Genomic DNA, 17,964 nt, shown 5'->3' with positions numbered 1-17,964 from the left:
TTATTTTAACTGACTCGACTAATGAATACAAATATGCCTCTTCATTCAACTGACTTCAATCCACACTTCCATTTTCCACTGACACTAATTCATATCCGTGTACGCAATATTATTTTTACGTCCATATAAAGAGGAACGAAAGCATGATTTCTGATTCAAAAAAGAAGTTACCCCATAAATAGACGGTTTATTTTCTACCCATCGTGAACTCAAACCAACGAACTTAACCATTTATCAAGTATGCTATAAAGGTCCTCGCGTTAGTATTAGTTAGTGTAAGGCGTGCAAAATAGCGCACACACACTGCACGTTATTTTAAACGTGTAAGTAATTTTCGTGTACAATACAAAAGAATCTAGTTCACCTGTAGCGTATGTCAAACCACGTTGAACTCAAACATCACTGACTATCCTCAGTTGGCTATGACTATGCAGAGCCCTGGTGGTAACACTGCAGTCATGTAGTTCGATGTCCCCCTTCACTCTCACCAAGTTTCGTTACCCCATCAGTACTTGTTCGGTTTCCTAACAACGATAAAGCTCGATCTGTACGAGAAGCGTGTGGCAACTGTCACGTTATTTTAGAGCGGGAAAACGGCAAAACAGATCTACGAGCTGCTCAAACCGTTCTCTATCAATGAACGATTCGCGTTCCGTACACTACAACAGTACAAAGAAACAGCTGATGTGGGCGATAAGCCCAAAAGGGACGTACGCTGCACAATGTTATCTATGTTGTTCATGAACGCGTTCAATGCAATCCTCTTCGGAAACAAAAGCGCTCATCAGTGGAAATGAATTGGATAAATTAATTGGTACGTACATCGATGTGTGAGTCACTTATTGACCATCCAATTATTCTGGATACTTTTATACCTTCAATATAAGTTTTGGGTTTTTATCTCATTTTGTTCTCGAGTTATAAATTTTGCAGGTATAGAACTGAACGCTTTCTACTTTAAAATAAGAAGTGAATCAATGAAAGTACCAAATCAATACGTATAGTTTACATTTTATTATGAAAAGTAGTGAGAAAAATCATTGCGGTCCGCGGCTATAACGAAAATCCGAATGCGGCCCGCACCATGTCTATGCCTGGCCACCACTGATCTAGACTATTTAAACTTAACAATAGGCTTTCCAATGTATCGAATCCCTCCAACAAACCGATTTGCACTCTTTTCATTAGGTTTTCTTATCTAAATAATCCACACAAGATCATCACAGTGAATAAAATTTATGGTTCGCTCTACAATGAGATACATCTTTGACTAGCGTTCTGTTCAGATTTCATAAATAACAAGGGATTGATAGATGAGTTATTAGTTTATTAGTGATATTGATTTTGTTACACAAGCGCAAGCATAACTATCGTATGAAGAACCAGCATTAAGAACCTACAAACACTTTGCAAAAGTAATACTTTCATCAGCCATCCGGTGTACATTTGTTTGATTCCGAACGTCTGTCAGAAATTTTCAAGTTGCAATATTCATTCAAAAATCGAAAATATACAGGGTTTTCCATTTCGGGCTTCCGAAAGTATACAGCCCTGCGCTGACAACCGTTTGACATAGCTGTCAACCAAAGCGTCATATCTTTAGTTGAATGTCTGCCATTTTACAATATGGATCGTTTTAGCATCGCACAACGTGTTAATTTTGTTAAATTATAATATAAAAATGATGAAAAACCGGCAAATGTTTTTCGAGCATTATAGATGGATTTTGGTCGTCATGGACGGCCTACAGAGCACACAATCGCTAATGTAGTGCGTAAATTCGAACAAACTGGATCCGTAGCGGATATTGTGAAACCTGTGCATCATCGTAATGTGCGTTCGGCCGAAAATATTTCTGCTGTTGCTGCCAGTGTGGAGGGTGACCCGAATGTTTCGATTCCACGGCGTGCTCAGCAATTGGGCTTGTCAAACAAATCATTGTGGCGAATTTTGCATTTGGACTTGCACCTACATCCATATAAAGTCCAACTGGTACAAAAATTAGAGCGTGGTGATCATGAAATGCGGCGGGCATACGTCGATTGGGTGAACGAACAACAGCAGCAAAATGCTGAATTTACGCATCAAATTTTCTTCAGCGATGAGGCATATTTCGAGCTCGGTGGCTATGTGAACACCCAAAATTTCCGTATATGGGGATCAGAAAATCCACACGTGATTGTTGAGAGGCCATTGCATCCGCCAAAAGTCACTGTTTGATGCGCATTATGGTGGAGTCATCGGGCCGTATTTCTTTGAAAATGAGGACGGTGAGACGGTAATTGTGAATGGTGAGCGCTATGGCCGCATGTTAACCGATTTTTTTTTGCCACAAATTGAAGATATGGATACGGATGACATGTGGTTTCAGCAGGACGGCGCCACGTGCCACACAACTCGACCGAACATGGCCATATTGCGAACGAAATTTGAGGGACGCATAATTTCACGTTTTGGTGATGTCAATTGGACGTCCAGATCATGCGATTTGAACCCGCTAGACTTTTTTTGTGGGGTTATGCGAAAGACCGTGTCTGTGCTAACTCTTCGCAAACTCTTGAATCCTTGAAAGACAACATTCGTGAAGTTATGACCGAGATACCGCCCCATATGTGCCGAAAAGTAATCGAAAATTACCTGTTCCGGATCAAGGTGTTCGAGGAAGCCCTAGGTGGACATGTTGTATTTCACACATAATGGCATAAACCAAACTATAATTTGAAACAGAAGTTTCATCGAAATCCGAATTATTCTAAATGTGTTTTATTTCAAAGTTGGAAAACCCTGTATGTTGTGTTGATGGATAATTTATTTAAAGGCAATATATTAGATGACAATGCTAATTGTTCGCATTTTTAATCGACCCATGTAAATGAGCTACATTCTAGCTTGTTGAAGAAAGAGACATTCCTTATTCTTTAAATTCATCATCTGAAACGTCATCTTTTACTTGTTCCGCAATTTTCCGAGCATCATATTCTGCAATTAAAAGTTAAAAATCACTTTTGCGCTACCATCATCAACCGTGCCTTTAATTACCTTGGTCATATTCTTCGGGGGATCTTGCTTTTCTCTCCTTCTCCAGGACTTGGAAATATTCTTGCTCAGCAGCATCACACGCAGCTGTAAGATGAACATTTTAAGTAATAGTGCTATGGCAAAGAGCCTCTGAGAAATTTTGAGGTAAAACGTACATTTACACTGGAACAATTTAGGTTTCTCTTCGACAACGTCTTCTTGTCGATGTAACGTACGCACTTTGAGTTTCATCTCCCTCGATTTAGCTTCCAGAATCTTTTCCCTACGATTTTCACGTTCTAACATCTAGAGGTAAAAATTGATTTTTTACAGAAATTCAAGATACTTAGCTCCATATTTGAAACATACCGCCGTTAGCAATGGTTTGTCATTTTTGATCGAGGTCATGTTATCGGACATTTCCAACAAAAAAGTGGCTCCTTTGCTGCTACCCGCTCCCACCAAATATCCCGTTTCATGAGCCCGCAAACATTTCAAACTTTCGTCACACACCTTGATGCTCAGAATCGGCTCACTCTGCTGTTGCAGCAAATCCCACGCATCGAGAACACCATCAACGCGGCTTACATAAAATATAGAGTACCGTGTGGGATTCCATACACCATCCGTTAACATGACATTATGATGCTTCGTCCAAATGATTGAACTCTCTCGGCAATCTTCCGACCAAATGCGCGCAATCCAATCTCCTATCGTGAGGAAGTTTTTAACGAATGCCGGATTACGTGTGAGAGAGTAGATTGGTCCAGTGTGACATTGGAGCTGAAAATATGAATGATGATACTTCAATGCTATACTACATCGAAATCAAAACTATTACCCTGAACACGATTTTCTCCTGTGGTGATTTACCCTTCCTATTGCAAGAGAACAACATTCCTTGTTCGGTTCCACACATAAATCTTGTTGGTATCGAAGTTTCATACTCCAAACAGCTAACTCCGTAGGAACGGGATAAGTCCTGCTCATCCGATTTGATAGGATCCATTAGAAGAGTATCAATTGGCTGCGAAAGTTTCCTCGTATCCCACCACATGACCTGGCTGTCAGATGATCCGGAAAAGAACTCGGTGCCACTTTTTGAATTTATCCATAAAGCAGAATTAACCGGCGCTCGGTGAGAAAACTCGCGCGCGCTTATCATAACTGGCGCCTTTTCGTTCCTCGTATCCCATGCGGCCACCTGTCCGTTATACATACCACTAACGAGAGTACTGGGATCTTTTTGATTGTATTCCAAGCAAACCATAGAACTGTGCGGAGTAAATCTCAGCAGTGGAGCGTTTGGATTCTCCGTTTCCCAAATATACGAACATACGGCCTTCCCGGTTGTTTCGTGAAAATTCATATTACAATGTGACACAGCTATCTTCGAACCTCCATCTGGCGACCAGGATAAATGGGTCACCGGTTGCTTGTAGATCGATGGATCTCTGTAAACATTCAAAGTCCTCGAATTGCTTTTCTCCATCAAAGGGGCCGGCTCCAAACCCTCGAAGTAACTCTCGTAAATATTCACCGCATTGTTCTGATAGATATAGTGCTCCATAGGCTTTGTAAGTGCTGTTAGCTGAGTCACATAGTTTTCATCCTTCTCAATCTTTCTACGGTATCGAACAGTCTGCTCGGGATCCAGATAGTTCACATCCTTCGGCCACCCACCTTCCGAGTGCAGTATTCCACGATTCTCGTATTCCGCACTCTCGGTATTTATTTCACTCAAGGCCATTTGACGGCTGTACTGTGTTCCAAGGTGAACAGGATCACGGAGAATGTAATCCTTGAAGTATTCATGATTGGCTGGTTCCGAGAACTCGACTTTGTTCTTGTCCGAAAACAGACATTGGCGGCCGAAGTCACGACGTTCCTTGTTATACGCGTACTCAATATCCATCTTTGATGCAGATGTTTCTTTCCAAAAATTTTCCGAATTCAATACTCGAAAATTGTACTCCAGAGAAAATTTCCTTTTCTTCTTGTCAAGGTTGTTTACTTCTATTCAACTAGCTGCCAACGTAACGTAGTAACCGAAGAAACAATCAATTATACTTGTTGATTCAGTGGGCTCGTGATGGGACAGAATTGCGCCTGTCCAACAAAACGTGTTACTTGCTCAACAGATGGGGCAAAATGCGTTTACTTCGGTATATAAGTGATCAACAGGTGAGATTGTCGTTTCTTTGAATTATCTTTACATACATTTCTTTCATTTGAATGCTAACCAATATAACGTGACGGGAGTTCCGATTTCGATTCCTGATAAGACCGAAACCTTTCTTGCGCCACACAGAATTCCTACTTGCACTGATTCATACGTAGTTTTCTTGAATTTCAAATTTGCAATAAGGACTTCTCATTATGGGCGGGATATTTTCCGTCAAAAAAAGTTCTTTCGACTTGAGCTTGCAGAATAGAATTAAAAAAATATCCGATAGGTGGATCACGGGCACATCTCAACAACGGGAACTACTTTTGATGGGACATATTGGTTTTTGATTTCACAATGAGGCTATACATTTACTAGTACGATAGATAGGGCAATATAGTCCCCCTAAGAACGAAAGTCAAAAACCATGTAGGAACATTCATAAATTATGCTACATGTTATAACTTTATGACTTGAATCTTTATTGATCGATGTACATTGTATGAATATGCTTTAAAAAAGATTTATGTGGAAAATTTGCTTTTTAAAATGTGTTTCATTTCCGTCGATCGTAAACACTATGGGGCAAAATGGGTCACCATGCGGGGCAATATGATCATGTTAGTTGATTCAATCATTTAAGCATGTTTTCGCTAGTAAATAACGTAACATGTTCTTAAAACGAAAGTTTATTCTTTTTTTGCAACTATCACGTATATTCCATTGGATTTCATTCAGTTTGCATTTTGAAAAAAAATCAATGCGATCAAAGTAATTAGACTACAATTTTACGTTACTCAAAGAACAACAGAGAACAGAGAACATCTGTGCAGTTATGTACCTACGAGGGGCATCTATAGCATTGGTTCCATCAATCCCCTCCCGTAGAGGAACTGAATTGTGCCCCACAGTAACAACATAGGGTGTCCTGTGGATAATTCTATAATCGTTATCCCGTACTCAGCACTCAGCGCTCAGCTGAAGTTATAGCATTTTTTTTTTCTGCAGCTGTTGAATGAAGATGATAATTTTCGACATTGTATTTCTGCTGTACGTCCTCCAGTAAATCGTAGAATTTACCGACTGCAATACGATTAAATCCTTGTGCCCTGGCGGCGGAGGTTGCTTCTGTTGTCCGAAGTAAAAGTTATGAGTGGCGCTTTCGAAAACCAGCCAACTCATTCATTCCGGCTAATTGCTTTTGGCTATAGGAAGGGTGAGAAATATCATTTCTTTCTCTTGTCGTAACACCTAGAACCGTTGGTCCATAGCAAGAATATAATCTACAAGCTCGTTCTCTTGTTCCGTCGTAAAAACATTACCAAATAATAATAATCCAAGCAGCTGGAACTGCAAAAGATTTGCACAGTGTAAATAACGTTTAAGTGTTTCTTGCGGGACATAATGCACTAAGGCTGCATTTTGCACTAACGTTCAACTCTTCACTGCTATTGCTCGCGTTCAGCTGGTCTGTGACCACTTTTTACTATCGGATGTTCTGGTATAATTCCGCACCATGATTTCACATCTAGCTATTTTCAACTATGTTTACAAATTTTAACAGCTGTATTTACAGGTTATGTTGAAAAAATAGCTGATCATACGGCCCCAAGCAGGTATGCACATTCTGTCCCGTACATTTACGCTCAAGAAAAAAGAACTGACCTTCTACATGAAACGGCAAAGCAATAAATCATTGGAAATGTTGAGAAATAATACTAGTACGAACTGTTATAAAGAGCAGAGTCATAAATATAAAGTGGCTCTCAGATATTCGTGAAAAGCTATTAGAGGCGAATGAACTGAAAAGTTTAAAACCTCTATAATTCATCACGTTCGTTCGTTCGTGAAAAGCGGTAATTTTGTTCTTTACCGCAAAAAATTAGACTCGTATTTTTCTATTTTTTCATTAGGGTGACCATTTTCATTTCAGGGTGATCCAAAAAATCAACTTTTCCCCTTTTTTCCAAAAATTATTTTTTTCAAAAATTCATAATTTTTGAAGAGCTGGACCGATTTCGATAATCGATATATCAAGTTGAAGGCAATGAGATGATCTACTCCACTTGTTGAAATACTCCACTTACGTAAAAATTGGATTCTAGTTGCATAGATGTAGTATAGTCGCATAGGAATATTGAATGGAAACTGAAAACGTGTTAACTTTGAAAAATCATTACTCATAGTCAAAAAAGACACCTCTCTGATATTCGGATATATTGCGTGAAAAACCCTCAATTTTCAAGGAAAAAAAATGGTGCCCTTGGTCCCGAAACCATGTAAACAATGAAAAACAATTACAACCAATAATTACGAAAACAAAATTCAATTTTTTTTCCCATGTGTAATATTTTTTCAACAAGAATAGTTCATTACCTTTAATTTGATATGTTGATCATCGGAATCGGTTCAGTACTTTGAAAGTTATGAATTTTTGTCAATGTCAATTTTGTAAAAAAGGGGAAAAAGTTGATTTTTCGGACCACCCTAAAATGGAAATGGGCACACTAATATTAAAAAATAGCAAAATACAGGTTTACTATTTGCGATCAGGAACAAAACTACCGCTTTTCACGGAAATCTGAGAACCACTATATCGGTTTGGCATAGAATGGTTGATATACTCTATTTTACACAAATAACTATCATACTAAAATATTATATTAAATTATCTTCGATATTTATTTATTATTCTTATGAGTTTTTACAATACGTTATTTCTTAAACTGTGTTATGCTTTTTCCTTCGAATATTAATTTGTTGTGAAAACGAAGCGCTGATATCATTCAGCTCTTTATCGAGTTTCTGCATATCAAAAGACTTCAATCGAATCTGTTCGTTGCGACGGAACTGCTTCTTCTCCGACGGTTTCATATGAGGTGGTGCCTTTCGAATCACCTTAGCTTGGGAGATATACTCCAATGGATTGTATGCAGGTACGTTGGAGTCATCCCAGCATTCATCATCGTCGAGCAAGGTACCGCTCTTCGTTACCGGAGGATCATTATGGTAAATCAATTCGGGAGTCGAATCTAGCTTCGTGGATATGTCGGACTCACTCCAGCTCTTGTCATTGTCGAGCAACGTTTTACCCTTCGCAACCGGTGAATCATTGCTGCGATTCAATTTATCCCAACACTCATCTTTTTCGAGCGAGATTTTCCCCTTTATAACTGGCGGATCATTGTTATAAATCAATTCAGGTTCCGCATCTCTATACTTTCCTTTTTTACTCTCGACAGTGCTTGAAACACAATATTTGTACAACTCAAAGTGGGCTCTATCGTTACAGATAATGGTATGCAGCTGGATTTCCTGTTTGGGAACCAAGTGTGTGGAATTAAACGGACATTTATCCATTTTAGTGGATGGATGATTTCTGCGACATTTGTAGAGATGCCTGCTCATTGCCAATGGTCTTATTCGGTGAGAACGGTTGTACGGACACGCCATTAATTCTTCTCCTCCAGACATTTTGACTATACTTTCGGAGAATTTAGCAAACTTTCTGCTATGGAACCGATTAATGAATTATTGTTTCGAAGAATTGAAGCTTGGTTAAATACCAATCGTGAAGGGTAATAAATTGTCATTTTTTAATTTTTGCTACCTCTGAATTGAAGTTGGGTAATTCAGAGACTAAATAAAACTACCGATCGGGTATACCTGCCGCCGTAGGTATACAATGAGAGAAAACTGGAAAGCTAAAAATTAGTGTAACACAAAACATTTTATTTCTATACCCGTTATCTGTGGTAAGCTTTTATCAAACATGCTAACTCTACTAGTTTTACATTGATTAGGGTGAAAAGCAACAAATTTCATTTTTCTAATTTATTTACAGTGATTCCTAATCCCATTAAGAACTTCTCAATTTTTCGCCATTGCACTCAATTTATGGCTGCAGTTATCCAACCTTGGGATACACCAACTCTTGTCAAGTCCTTCACCACCTTGTCCATCATCATTTTTTAAATATGGTTCTTTTTCAAAGTTTTCCCTATAGTATAGAGATGATGGAGTCTTTTCTATATGACGAGTCGAGTAATTCGGCTTCAATTACTCTTGAGGCGAGCGAAATATCATATTCCGGGAGACGACTGCCATTGAAATGTTCCGACAGACATGTGTATCCGGACTGGGAAGACTGTCATTTCTATAAATATAAAAATGCGTTTCCTTCATGAAGATAATCCCGTAAAGTAAAATAATATGCTAAAGTTTGAAATTCACGGCAATGCCACTACAATCAAAAGAAGCAAAAGTTCCACAGGAAACGTTAGTGCCATCCAAGAAGAAGTCTTAATGAATGTAACCTAGCCTAATGATGTGGAGGTTGCAACTAGCTAAGAATTTTCTGTCTGAATAGACATATTAAAAATAAACAGAAGTGGTACACCGTTGAACACTCTCATTAGAATGGATTCACTTTCCTGTGCGCTTGCTTTAAGATACTTGAGAACATCATCGATTAGCTACTGTTTCAGGTGAAAAACTATAATATGGATTTCACCCTGGCCAATCAGTCACAAAAAAAAATTATGCTCATATCGCTATGAAACAGAGTAACCAGATCGACGCCTTAACGCGGCATATGATCATGTCGACAAAGGAATCAAGCTGGGAACAAATTGGGAATGTTGGTATCAGAGAAATCGTTCGTCGGATTGATCGATCCTATCAAGTAGTGCTATTATTATTTGGCGAATCCTATACGGTGTATACGGTGATAAGGAAAGAGGTCCACGTAAATCGAAGCTCTCTGACCGGGATAAGCGGGAAATAGATAGTACAGCTTCGAATATCTCAAAATCGCTTATGCAATTAAAGCAATATTTCAATTTAAATGTTACTCGGGTGACAATTCGTCAAGTGTTGGTAAAAAATTCTCACATAAAGAAGGCTTAAAAGGTTAAAGCTCCTCATCTTACACCATCTCACATCGGAAGAGATCTAAGTTTTGCCAAAGCTCACATTAACCGACAGTGGGACATGGTATGTTGTAACAAAGAATGTTTCCAAAAGAATACATTTTGCTATATACCATAACGAAAAGTTCTTCAATGTAGAGGACGTTCTATCAACACTGACGAAAAAAAGTTCAATTTGGATGGTTCTGATGGTCTCAACGGATACTGATGTGATTTATGGAAGAAGGAACAGTATTTTTGAACCATGAATTTTGGTGGAGGCTCGTGCATAATTTGAGCGGGATTCTGTGCAACCGGAAAGCTCAAGATAGCTTTCACATCATTCAATGGCTACATACATGTTCTGGAATCCTCTCTTCTGCCGTTTTTGCGTGGATATCGTCCCAAAAATGTTGCATTCCAGCAAAACAATGCTACTATTTATACCAGCAAGGAAACTAAGCAATGGATTAAGGACCAAAAACTAATTTTTTTTTTGGACTGGCCAGCTCGCTCTCCAGACTTGAATCCTGTTGAAAATCTTAGGGGGATCCTTGTACGTACGCAGAATCTACACTGAGGGAAAACTGTACTCCACGATTGAAGAGCTCAAGGTCGGAATTTCGGAAACATGGAAAAATAAATATAATAAAAATAAAAAATTGAATTTGGTAAATAGTATTCCAACATGAATATTCCAGGATATTAGCCGAAATTACAAGATTTCCAATTATTGACATGTGAATCAGCCATAGTTCTGATTTTTTCATTGATTATACTTATAAATTTTGAAATGGTCTTATAGAGACTGGACAGCTGAAATTATCATATTATCACAATAAATAAAAAAATATAGGAGGTTGTGTCCAAGATACGACCGCATTGTTGACGTAGAACTACACTGTTATTTAATATAAGTCGCTTGTTTATACCTTCGGATATTATTCTATGATGTTGTGAAATTTTAGAAACAACTGCTTAGTAGAATAATCTCTGAAATGGATTTTTCATTGTAGAATCAGTTGACGATAATTGATTGATAATTCAATCATGCCCTCGCAAAACAATACACTAGCTGATCGTATGTCGCAATTTATTTCATACCTCGAACGCTATTCTGGTGACCTTTTTCGCAATTGAAATAGACTCGATTATATACATGTTGCACCAGCACCATTATTCCACATCTCATAATTACATCAATATATCTTTGGCATCGCATGGAAACCACAACAATGACAACACTTGCAAGTATCAAATATCATGCTACATGTTATTTAGTATTGCCTCAAAGGAATCGCACCTCTAGGCATCTTTCGTACAACGTAAACCAAGCGCCAAACAAGCGTTCGCCATAGCATGCATACAGAGCCATACATTGGTGGCTTGAAACTACTAGTAATATAAATACTTCTCATCATTTTACGCTATTCTCAAAAGAAACGCTTCTGTTAATATTACTGGCATCGAAAAAAGTTACGTTACTTTCTCATGCTCGAGAGAAGCGCAGCTGTCACCCTTAGTGGAGGAAGTTTTGCTACTGGCAAGCGAAACCTAATCACATACAAAATTCCAGAACGTCATTCACTTTTTTGGTGACTAAACAAGTGAAATAAACTCTGTTTGTTAATAAGAACCTTTTCGAGTAGTAGCAGTAGCAATGCTTCATTATGGTCAATATTAGCGTCCAATTTATGACGCGGAAAAAAACACACGATACGAATAACGCGAAAAACAGAAAAACAGAAACAGAAAAATCAAACGACGATATCCAAGTTGGATTACCACTGGTGGGATCCAATCTTAGATCGAAGCGCCGCGAAAGCAAAGTGAACTGGATTGCTCAACAGTCCGATGCCGAATGAAAGTTTGTCTTACTTACTTACTTAAATTCTTTTTATTTCTTAATTTGGTTTACATTATAATATAATACTACATTTCAAGTGATCAACCTAGGGTTCTACATCTTTAAATTGCAATGTCAAGTTCTGTAAAGATTTTCATCATACACATTATCCGTTTGTTTCATATTCCTATTGTAAAATCATGCCTAAACTTTTCTAGTTTTTTGTTACCTTTTTTTTATACCTAAATCTAACTTATAAGATACCCTCCCCAAATTATTTACATTGTCCCAACTTAAACTACTTATCTAACTGGAAATAAATATATCTACCCTAATCCCAAAGCCGTTACCTTGAAAGGTAACGACTAGAAAGTCAGGTAGCATAATCATACAAATTTTGTATTATTCCGTGTATTGAGAGAGCGCAACTCTGTTCAAATTTCATACAATTACTATTGATAATTTCATCCAAGGTTTTAATCCCCGCCAGCTGATGTATCTCCGAATTTCGCGTTCTGGGTGGAGAGTTTAGAATCATACGAAGAATTTTGTTTTGTATGCGTTGAAGTTTTAATTTGTGTGTTGGAGCACAGCACTCCCAAACGGGCATCGCATATGCGATAACTGAAAATATTATTTGTTTGTATACTGCAAGTTTATTCGTTAGAGATAATCGAGAGTATCTATTGATCAGGGGATACAATGACCTGATTAAAATGTTGCATCTTGTGTCTGTTTTGTCAATGTGTGCTCTGAAGATAAGCTTTCGATCGAAAGTTAGACCCAGATACACTACTTCTGAAGACCATTCAATGCTATTGCCATTAAGACTGACTGTCATATTTTGAGGAGGAACAAGCTTTGGAGTGTTCTTGTGGGGAAACAATATGACTTGTGTCTTTGCTGCATTTATGCATATTTTCCAATTATTGAAATATCCAGACAAAGAGTCTACCCCCTTTGAAGTTTAGATCTTAGTTCTGTGATACTTCTGCCCTTGTAAATGATGGCAGTGTCATCTGCAAATAGTGACAGTTTCCCATCAGATGGGAGTGCGGGAATATCTGAAGTGTAGATATTGAAAAGAATTGGTCCCAAGATGGATCCTTGAGGAACACCTGCGTTCACAATGAATTTCTCTGATGAAATATTGTTTATAGAAACATTGAACGCTCTATCAGAAAGATAATTTTTAATAATTTTTATCAATTATGTAGGAAAACCAAAGTTCTGAAGCTTGTAAATGAGACCATTATGCCAAACATTATCAAATGCTTTATCAACATCAAGAAGTACCATGGCATATGATATTGAAACTGACTTGTTTCGTCTGATTATATTGTATACTCTACGAAGCTGGTGAATTGTAGAGTGGCCTTTTCGGAATTCAAACTGCTCATCCAAAAATATATTGTGCTCATCTGCAAAAGCAAGAATGCGCGTTAATATAATTTTTTCGAATACTTTCGAGAATGCTGGGAGAAGGCTAATTGGTCGATAGCTCTTTGAAGAAGAAGGATCTTTTCCGGGTTTTAGTATCGGGATCACTTTTGCCAACTTCCAACTCGAGGGGAAGTAGCCAAGTGATAGACATCTGTTGAAGACAGAAGTCATAATTTCATATAAGTTGCTACTAAGATGTTTCAACTCAATGTTAAATATACTGTCGAAGCCGGGGGCCTTCATATACTTCAACGAGCGTATAGCCGAGATAACCTCTGCAGTCGAGATGATTTCATTCTCTTGATGTACAGAATGAATATTGTCAATAGCCCTTACAGTATCATTCGCTGAAGCTTCAAATGGACTTGTAATGTTCTGGCCAAGAATTGTGTGAACTAGCGAAATGATTGCCAATTGCATTAGCCTTTTCGACAGGTGTTATCAATCGTTCTGAATTGTCAGGTTGAAGAAGAGGAGGAATATGATTAGACTTGGTCTTGAGAATTTAAGCGAGCCTCCAAAATGGCTTGGAGTTATTCGGAAGTTTACTAATATCTTTTGCGAATTTTTTGTTACGAATATCAATCATTCTGGCCTGGATAACCTTGGTTAACTGATTATACTGTCGTTTCCTCTCTCGAATACCAGTACGTTGGTACTGCCTTCGATAGAGGTTCCGAAGCCTAATCACATGTTTAGTAATGGAATCAATTTGAACAGAGCCACTCACCTGAATCGTTTCTGGGATGTGGTTTTGGCGTGCCTGAATAACTGCAGTTTGAATAGAGCTGACTGTTGCTTCGATATCTTCGGGAGATTCAAGAGGCTGATCGAGATCAATGTTGTTGTCAATAAGCTGCTGGAATTCCACCCAACTCGCACGATGATAGTCCCGTCTACATTGTGGCCTCCTGACTACGACATTCACTCCCAATTCAACCATCACTGGGAAGTGATCCGAACTCAACTCGTTAAGGGCAATAGGATCACCGATGTGGCGATCCATGTTGGTAATGAAGAAATCAATTATGGAATGTACTCCAGAACGAGAAATACGAGTGGGGGTCGCTGGACTAGGAATCCTGTAGTGCCCACACTGTAGATCATCATTTAGAGTCACTCCATTTTGATTCCTCCTTTGGTTTCCCCAGGACTGATGTCGAGCATTAATGTCCCCGCCGATGACGTATTTCGACTGCCTTCGTGTTAGCTTGATGATATCGTTTTTAAGAAGCAACGCTGAGCCATCTCTGATTGGCGTCTGTTTGGGATAGTAGACCGCAATCACGATGATAGGCCCAATCGATGTTGTGATTTCCGCCCCAATAGCTTCGATGATGTTGAGTTTCAGGCACGGCAAGAGTAGATATCTGATGTTATTTCTGATGGCTATGGCAACACCTCCTCCACCAGAACCAGCACGATCCATTCTCAATAGACGATTATTCGGGACTCAAATATTAATATTCGGTTTAAGATGCGTCTCAGTAACGATAGCTACGTCGATGCTGTTTGTCACCAGGAAGTCAGTGAACTCGATGAGCTTACTCTTAAGAGAGCAGGCATTCCAATTAATTAGCCTTAGAGATGACCGATCCATGGTTATAATAAAAATGTAGCATGACTTGTACTTGTTCCTGTTGGTTGCGACAACTTCTAGTCTATCGATCTAGTTCAAGAAACAGGGTTGCAAGTTCTTGCATGCTATAAAGCTCCTCAGTAGAAGAGGAACGAGGTGAAGGTTTTGGTGTAGGTGGTAAACCAATAGCTGCAACCTTACTATAGCTCGGTTGCTCCTTTTTTGGCTCTTCGCTAGAAGAGGCCGTTTGGGGGCGACCTGTAGGAAGTGGTAGAGGAGGAAGAACAGGAATCGTGCGAGAAACCATTGGAGGGAACTCTTTGTCAGTAAGTTCTGGAACCTTCTTCCTATTCTGTGTTTTATCAGTAGCTTGCTTCCAGATACGTTTAAAATCCGCACGTTTTGTGCAGCTACGGCTGGTGGCTTGGTGACTTTCGCCACAGTTAACGCATTTGCGAGGTTCTTTTTCTGGAAGGCTGCAAGTGCTTGTTAGGTGGTCAGCAGCACACTTGCCACAACGAGTTTTCATGTGACAGTTTCTTGTTCCGTGTCCGAAACCAAGGCAATTTGAACATTGCGTTACATCCCGATGTTGAGGTTTGTATCGGTCCCATTGTACCGAGATGTTGAAGATCTCACTGATTTCTCTTAGGCGAGTTATGTTGGCTGATCCTTTCTTGAAGTGGATCAGGTACAAAACATTGGAATACCCATTGTCTGGTGTTTTATGCCGAGTCATCCGATATACAACCAACGGCTGAATATTGTATGATTGTTCCAGATCTTTTTTAATATCCTCCAACTCAATAGCAGGAAGACCTCGCAACACCACCTTAAATGGTTTTTCAGACGACGTATCGTGAGTGTAAATCTCATGATTTTTTGATTTCAGGTATGATCCAATTATTTTATATTGCTCCAGGTTGGGACTAGTGATTTTAATCCCGATGCTGCATATTTTAAAAACTGGCTTCAATTTCAGCGCCAGCAGTTCAGACCTCAAAGTTCCTATATCTCTCGATGTTGTAAAATAAGGTGGTCCTTTCACCTTTTTCTCTACATTTACTTTCTCGGTAGTTGGTTCCTCCTCGGTATGGCCATCCAATAAAGCATAGCGGTTTCTTTCTAATATTGGCTCCTTGCCGGTGTCCGATCGATGTCGTTTGTTGGTGCCATGTGGTATGCCTGGGTCGGTTGACCGGGTTTTCCCCATTGTAGTAGTCCTCAAGGGCAGACAGGTAGTTGATGAATCGCAGGTAGACAATCTGAAAAGAGAAATAAATAGCTTTTTAAAAATCAGGTAATGAATGGAGCTCCAAACACGTCCGTCTCTGTCGACGGTCGGAGTGCAATGTGAATGAATGAAAGTTTGTCTCAGCGAGATCCACTGTTTATACTCTAGGCAAGTATTCCCCTTCATTCTTCTACTTTTCCTTTGCTCACGGAGACTTTAAATCCTACGATTTCCCCTCCGTTGGTCGTCGATAAGTTGCTCGTTATTGACAGCTCTGTTCGGGAAAGCACACAAATGGATAGGATAGAAATGTATGGGAAAATAGAAACGCTTAAAGTTTTCATGAATTTTAACCAATCACAAACCAAGGGATTCTGATGTTTGGCATATTAAACAAATCTTACGGAATTTCTGATTCCTTTAGTATGTAAATCGCCAAAATCCGTTCGCGGCAAAAATAGTTATTAACGTTAACTTTATTTCATAAAAACGTGACCTGTTTTCTGATTTTGCACCCTTAATGAAAGACGCAGTTCTACGTCAAAAACATCTCTTTTGAACGAAATTAACGTTAAATATACTTTATTCTAAGCATTCAACAATGTATGAATGTATCTTGTTGAAATTCTAACTGTTTGTTTTGCACCGGAATATAATCAGGGTGGTCTTATAGAAGTTGGACAGAGTGTATAAAGAGATGAATATAATTACTGTTTGACTGCTCATATAAATAGATAGCTTGTAGATAATAGGGTCGGATTTCATAGCAAACAATTACGTATGTTCTTTAAATCGATATCCGATTCCACGAAAACCGCAATTAAAATAATTGTAGCTACAATTGGTGACCCCGAATTCGCACAAAATGTCATTGAACAAGAAGGAAGATGAGAACGACCAAGAGAAGTGTAAAATCGATTCTATTAGCTTACCTCTACTGAATCCGCCGGTAATGGCATTGAACAAAGAATCTGGATTTTAATCGCATTAATTTTATTGCATATGGACAGGGCTGATGTTTTTCTTGCATCGATATCGAACTTGCCGTAGAAAAATTCAAGAATCCCATCCTGTACTAACTTACTGCGAACGTCCTGAAACAGCGATTGCCCTTCAAATAGCCCTTGGGAAATGGACAGCTCCGATTATGTAAACGTGAAAAAAGTTAAGGCTAAGAGTGTCGGTTTAAAAGCTCCTTTCCAGAAAGCCATTGTTCGTACAGGGCTCTCAACGATGTTTTTTATTAGCAGTACGTCACAAACACGCAAACACGCAGGTTTTCCTATTTACACGGTTTTTTTACGAGGTACATACGTACCCGCGTAAAAAAAACCGGGTGTAGAAAAAATCTATAATTTCTCATTAACACAAGATAAATCATAACAAAACAGCTCATTAACAATAATTGAAAACAAAGTTTGATTACTGAAATGCTCAAAAATGCTCTGAAAATTTCAGGAGATTCATCACAAGATAGTTTTTCATACTTTCAGGGGTTGTCCACATACCACGTGGACAACTATAGGGTGGGATAGGGGTACGAAAATATCCACGTTCATCCATAGTGAGGAGGGAAATTGAAAATGTCGTCGTGGACACGTATAATTTATATAGAAAAAACGGTTAAATCTATATTCAAAAATAAAATATCTTTTCTGGATTTTAATGAATTTTGGAACTTTACGCTCAGCCTGAGCACTTCGTATTTATCAACGAAAGGGTCGATGGCGCCAGTGGTTGAGTGGTTAGCGTAACAGCCTCACAATC

General features: G+C 38.8%; 2 protein-coding genes across 2 annotated transcripts; both read right to left on the bottom strand.

The window, feature by feature from the left end:
- Positions 1-2,800: 2,800 nt before the first annotated feature.
- Positions 2,801-5,359, bottom strand: LOC129770134 (dynein intermediate chain 3, ciliary-like). Its single transcript, XM_055772778.1, has 5 exons — positions 3,860-5,359; positions 3,388-3,801; positions 3,195-3,324; positions 3,040-3,123; positions 2,801-2,979 (listed from the first exon to the last, which is right to left on the bottom strand). Exons 1-5 carry the CDS (start codon positions 4,931-4,933, stop codon positions 2,912-2,914), a joined length of 1,770 nt encoding a protein of 589 aa, XP_055628753.1. The 5' UTR covers positions 4,934-5,359; the 3' UTR covers positions 2,801-2,911.
- Positions 5,360-7,906: 2,547 nt separating this feature from the next.
- Positions 7,907-8,737, bottom strand: LOC129766138 (uncharacterized). Its single transcript, XM_055766604.1, has one exon. It carries the CDS (start codon positions 8,657-8,659, stop codon positions 7,907-7,909), a length of 753 nt encoding a protein of 250 aa, XP_055622579.1. The 5' UTR covers positions 8,660-8,737.
- Between the last annotated feature and the right edge of the window lie 9,227 nt (positions 8,738-17,964).

This window comes from Toxorhynchites rutilus, chromosome 2, assembly GCF_029784135.1.
Source record: "Toxorhynchites rutilus septentrionalis strain SRP chromosome 2, ASM2978413v1, whole genome shotgun sequence".
In the NCBI taxonomy this organism is placed as follows: Eukaryota; Metazoa; Arthropoda; class Insecta; order Diptera; family Culicidae; genus Toxorhynchites; species Toxorhynchites rutilus.
This window is presented reverse-complemented; position numbering and strand designations above follow the sequence as displayed.

What these genes read in the sequence shown, in the direction of transcription:
- LOC129770134 (XM_055772778.1), bottom strand. Translation starts at nt 4,933, where the DNA reads ATGGATATTGAGTACGCGTATAACAAGGAACGTCGTGACTTCGGCCGC. An exon ending in AGGAGAAAATCGTGTTCAGG is followed by an intron (nt 3,802 to 3,859) that starts GTAATAGTTTTG and finishes TCATATTTTCAG; the next exon opens with CTCCAATGTCACACTGGACC. An exon ending in TAAATTGTTCCAGTGTAAAT is followed by an intron (nt 3,124 to 3,194) that starts GTACGTTTTACC and finishes TTCATCTTACAG; the next exon opens with CTGCGTGTGATGCTGCTGAG.
- LOC129766138 (XM_055766604.1), bottom strand. Translation starts at nt 8,659, where the DNA reads ATGTCTGGAGGAGAAGAATTAATGGCGTGTCCGTACAACCGTTCTCAC.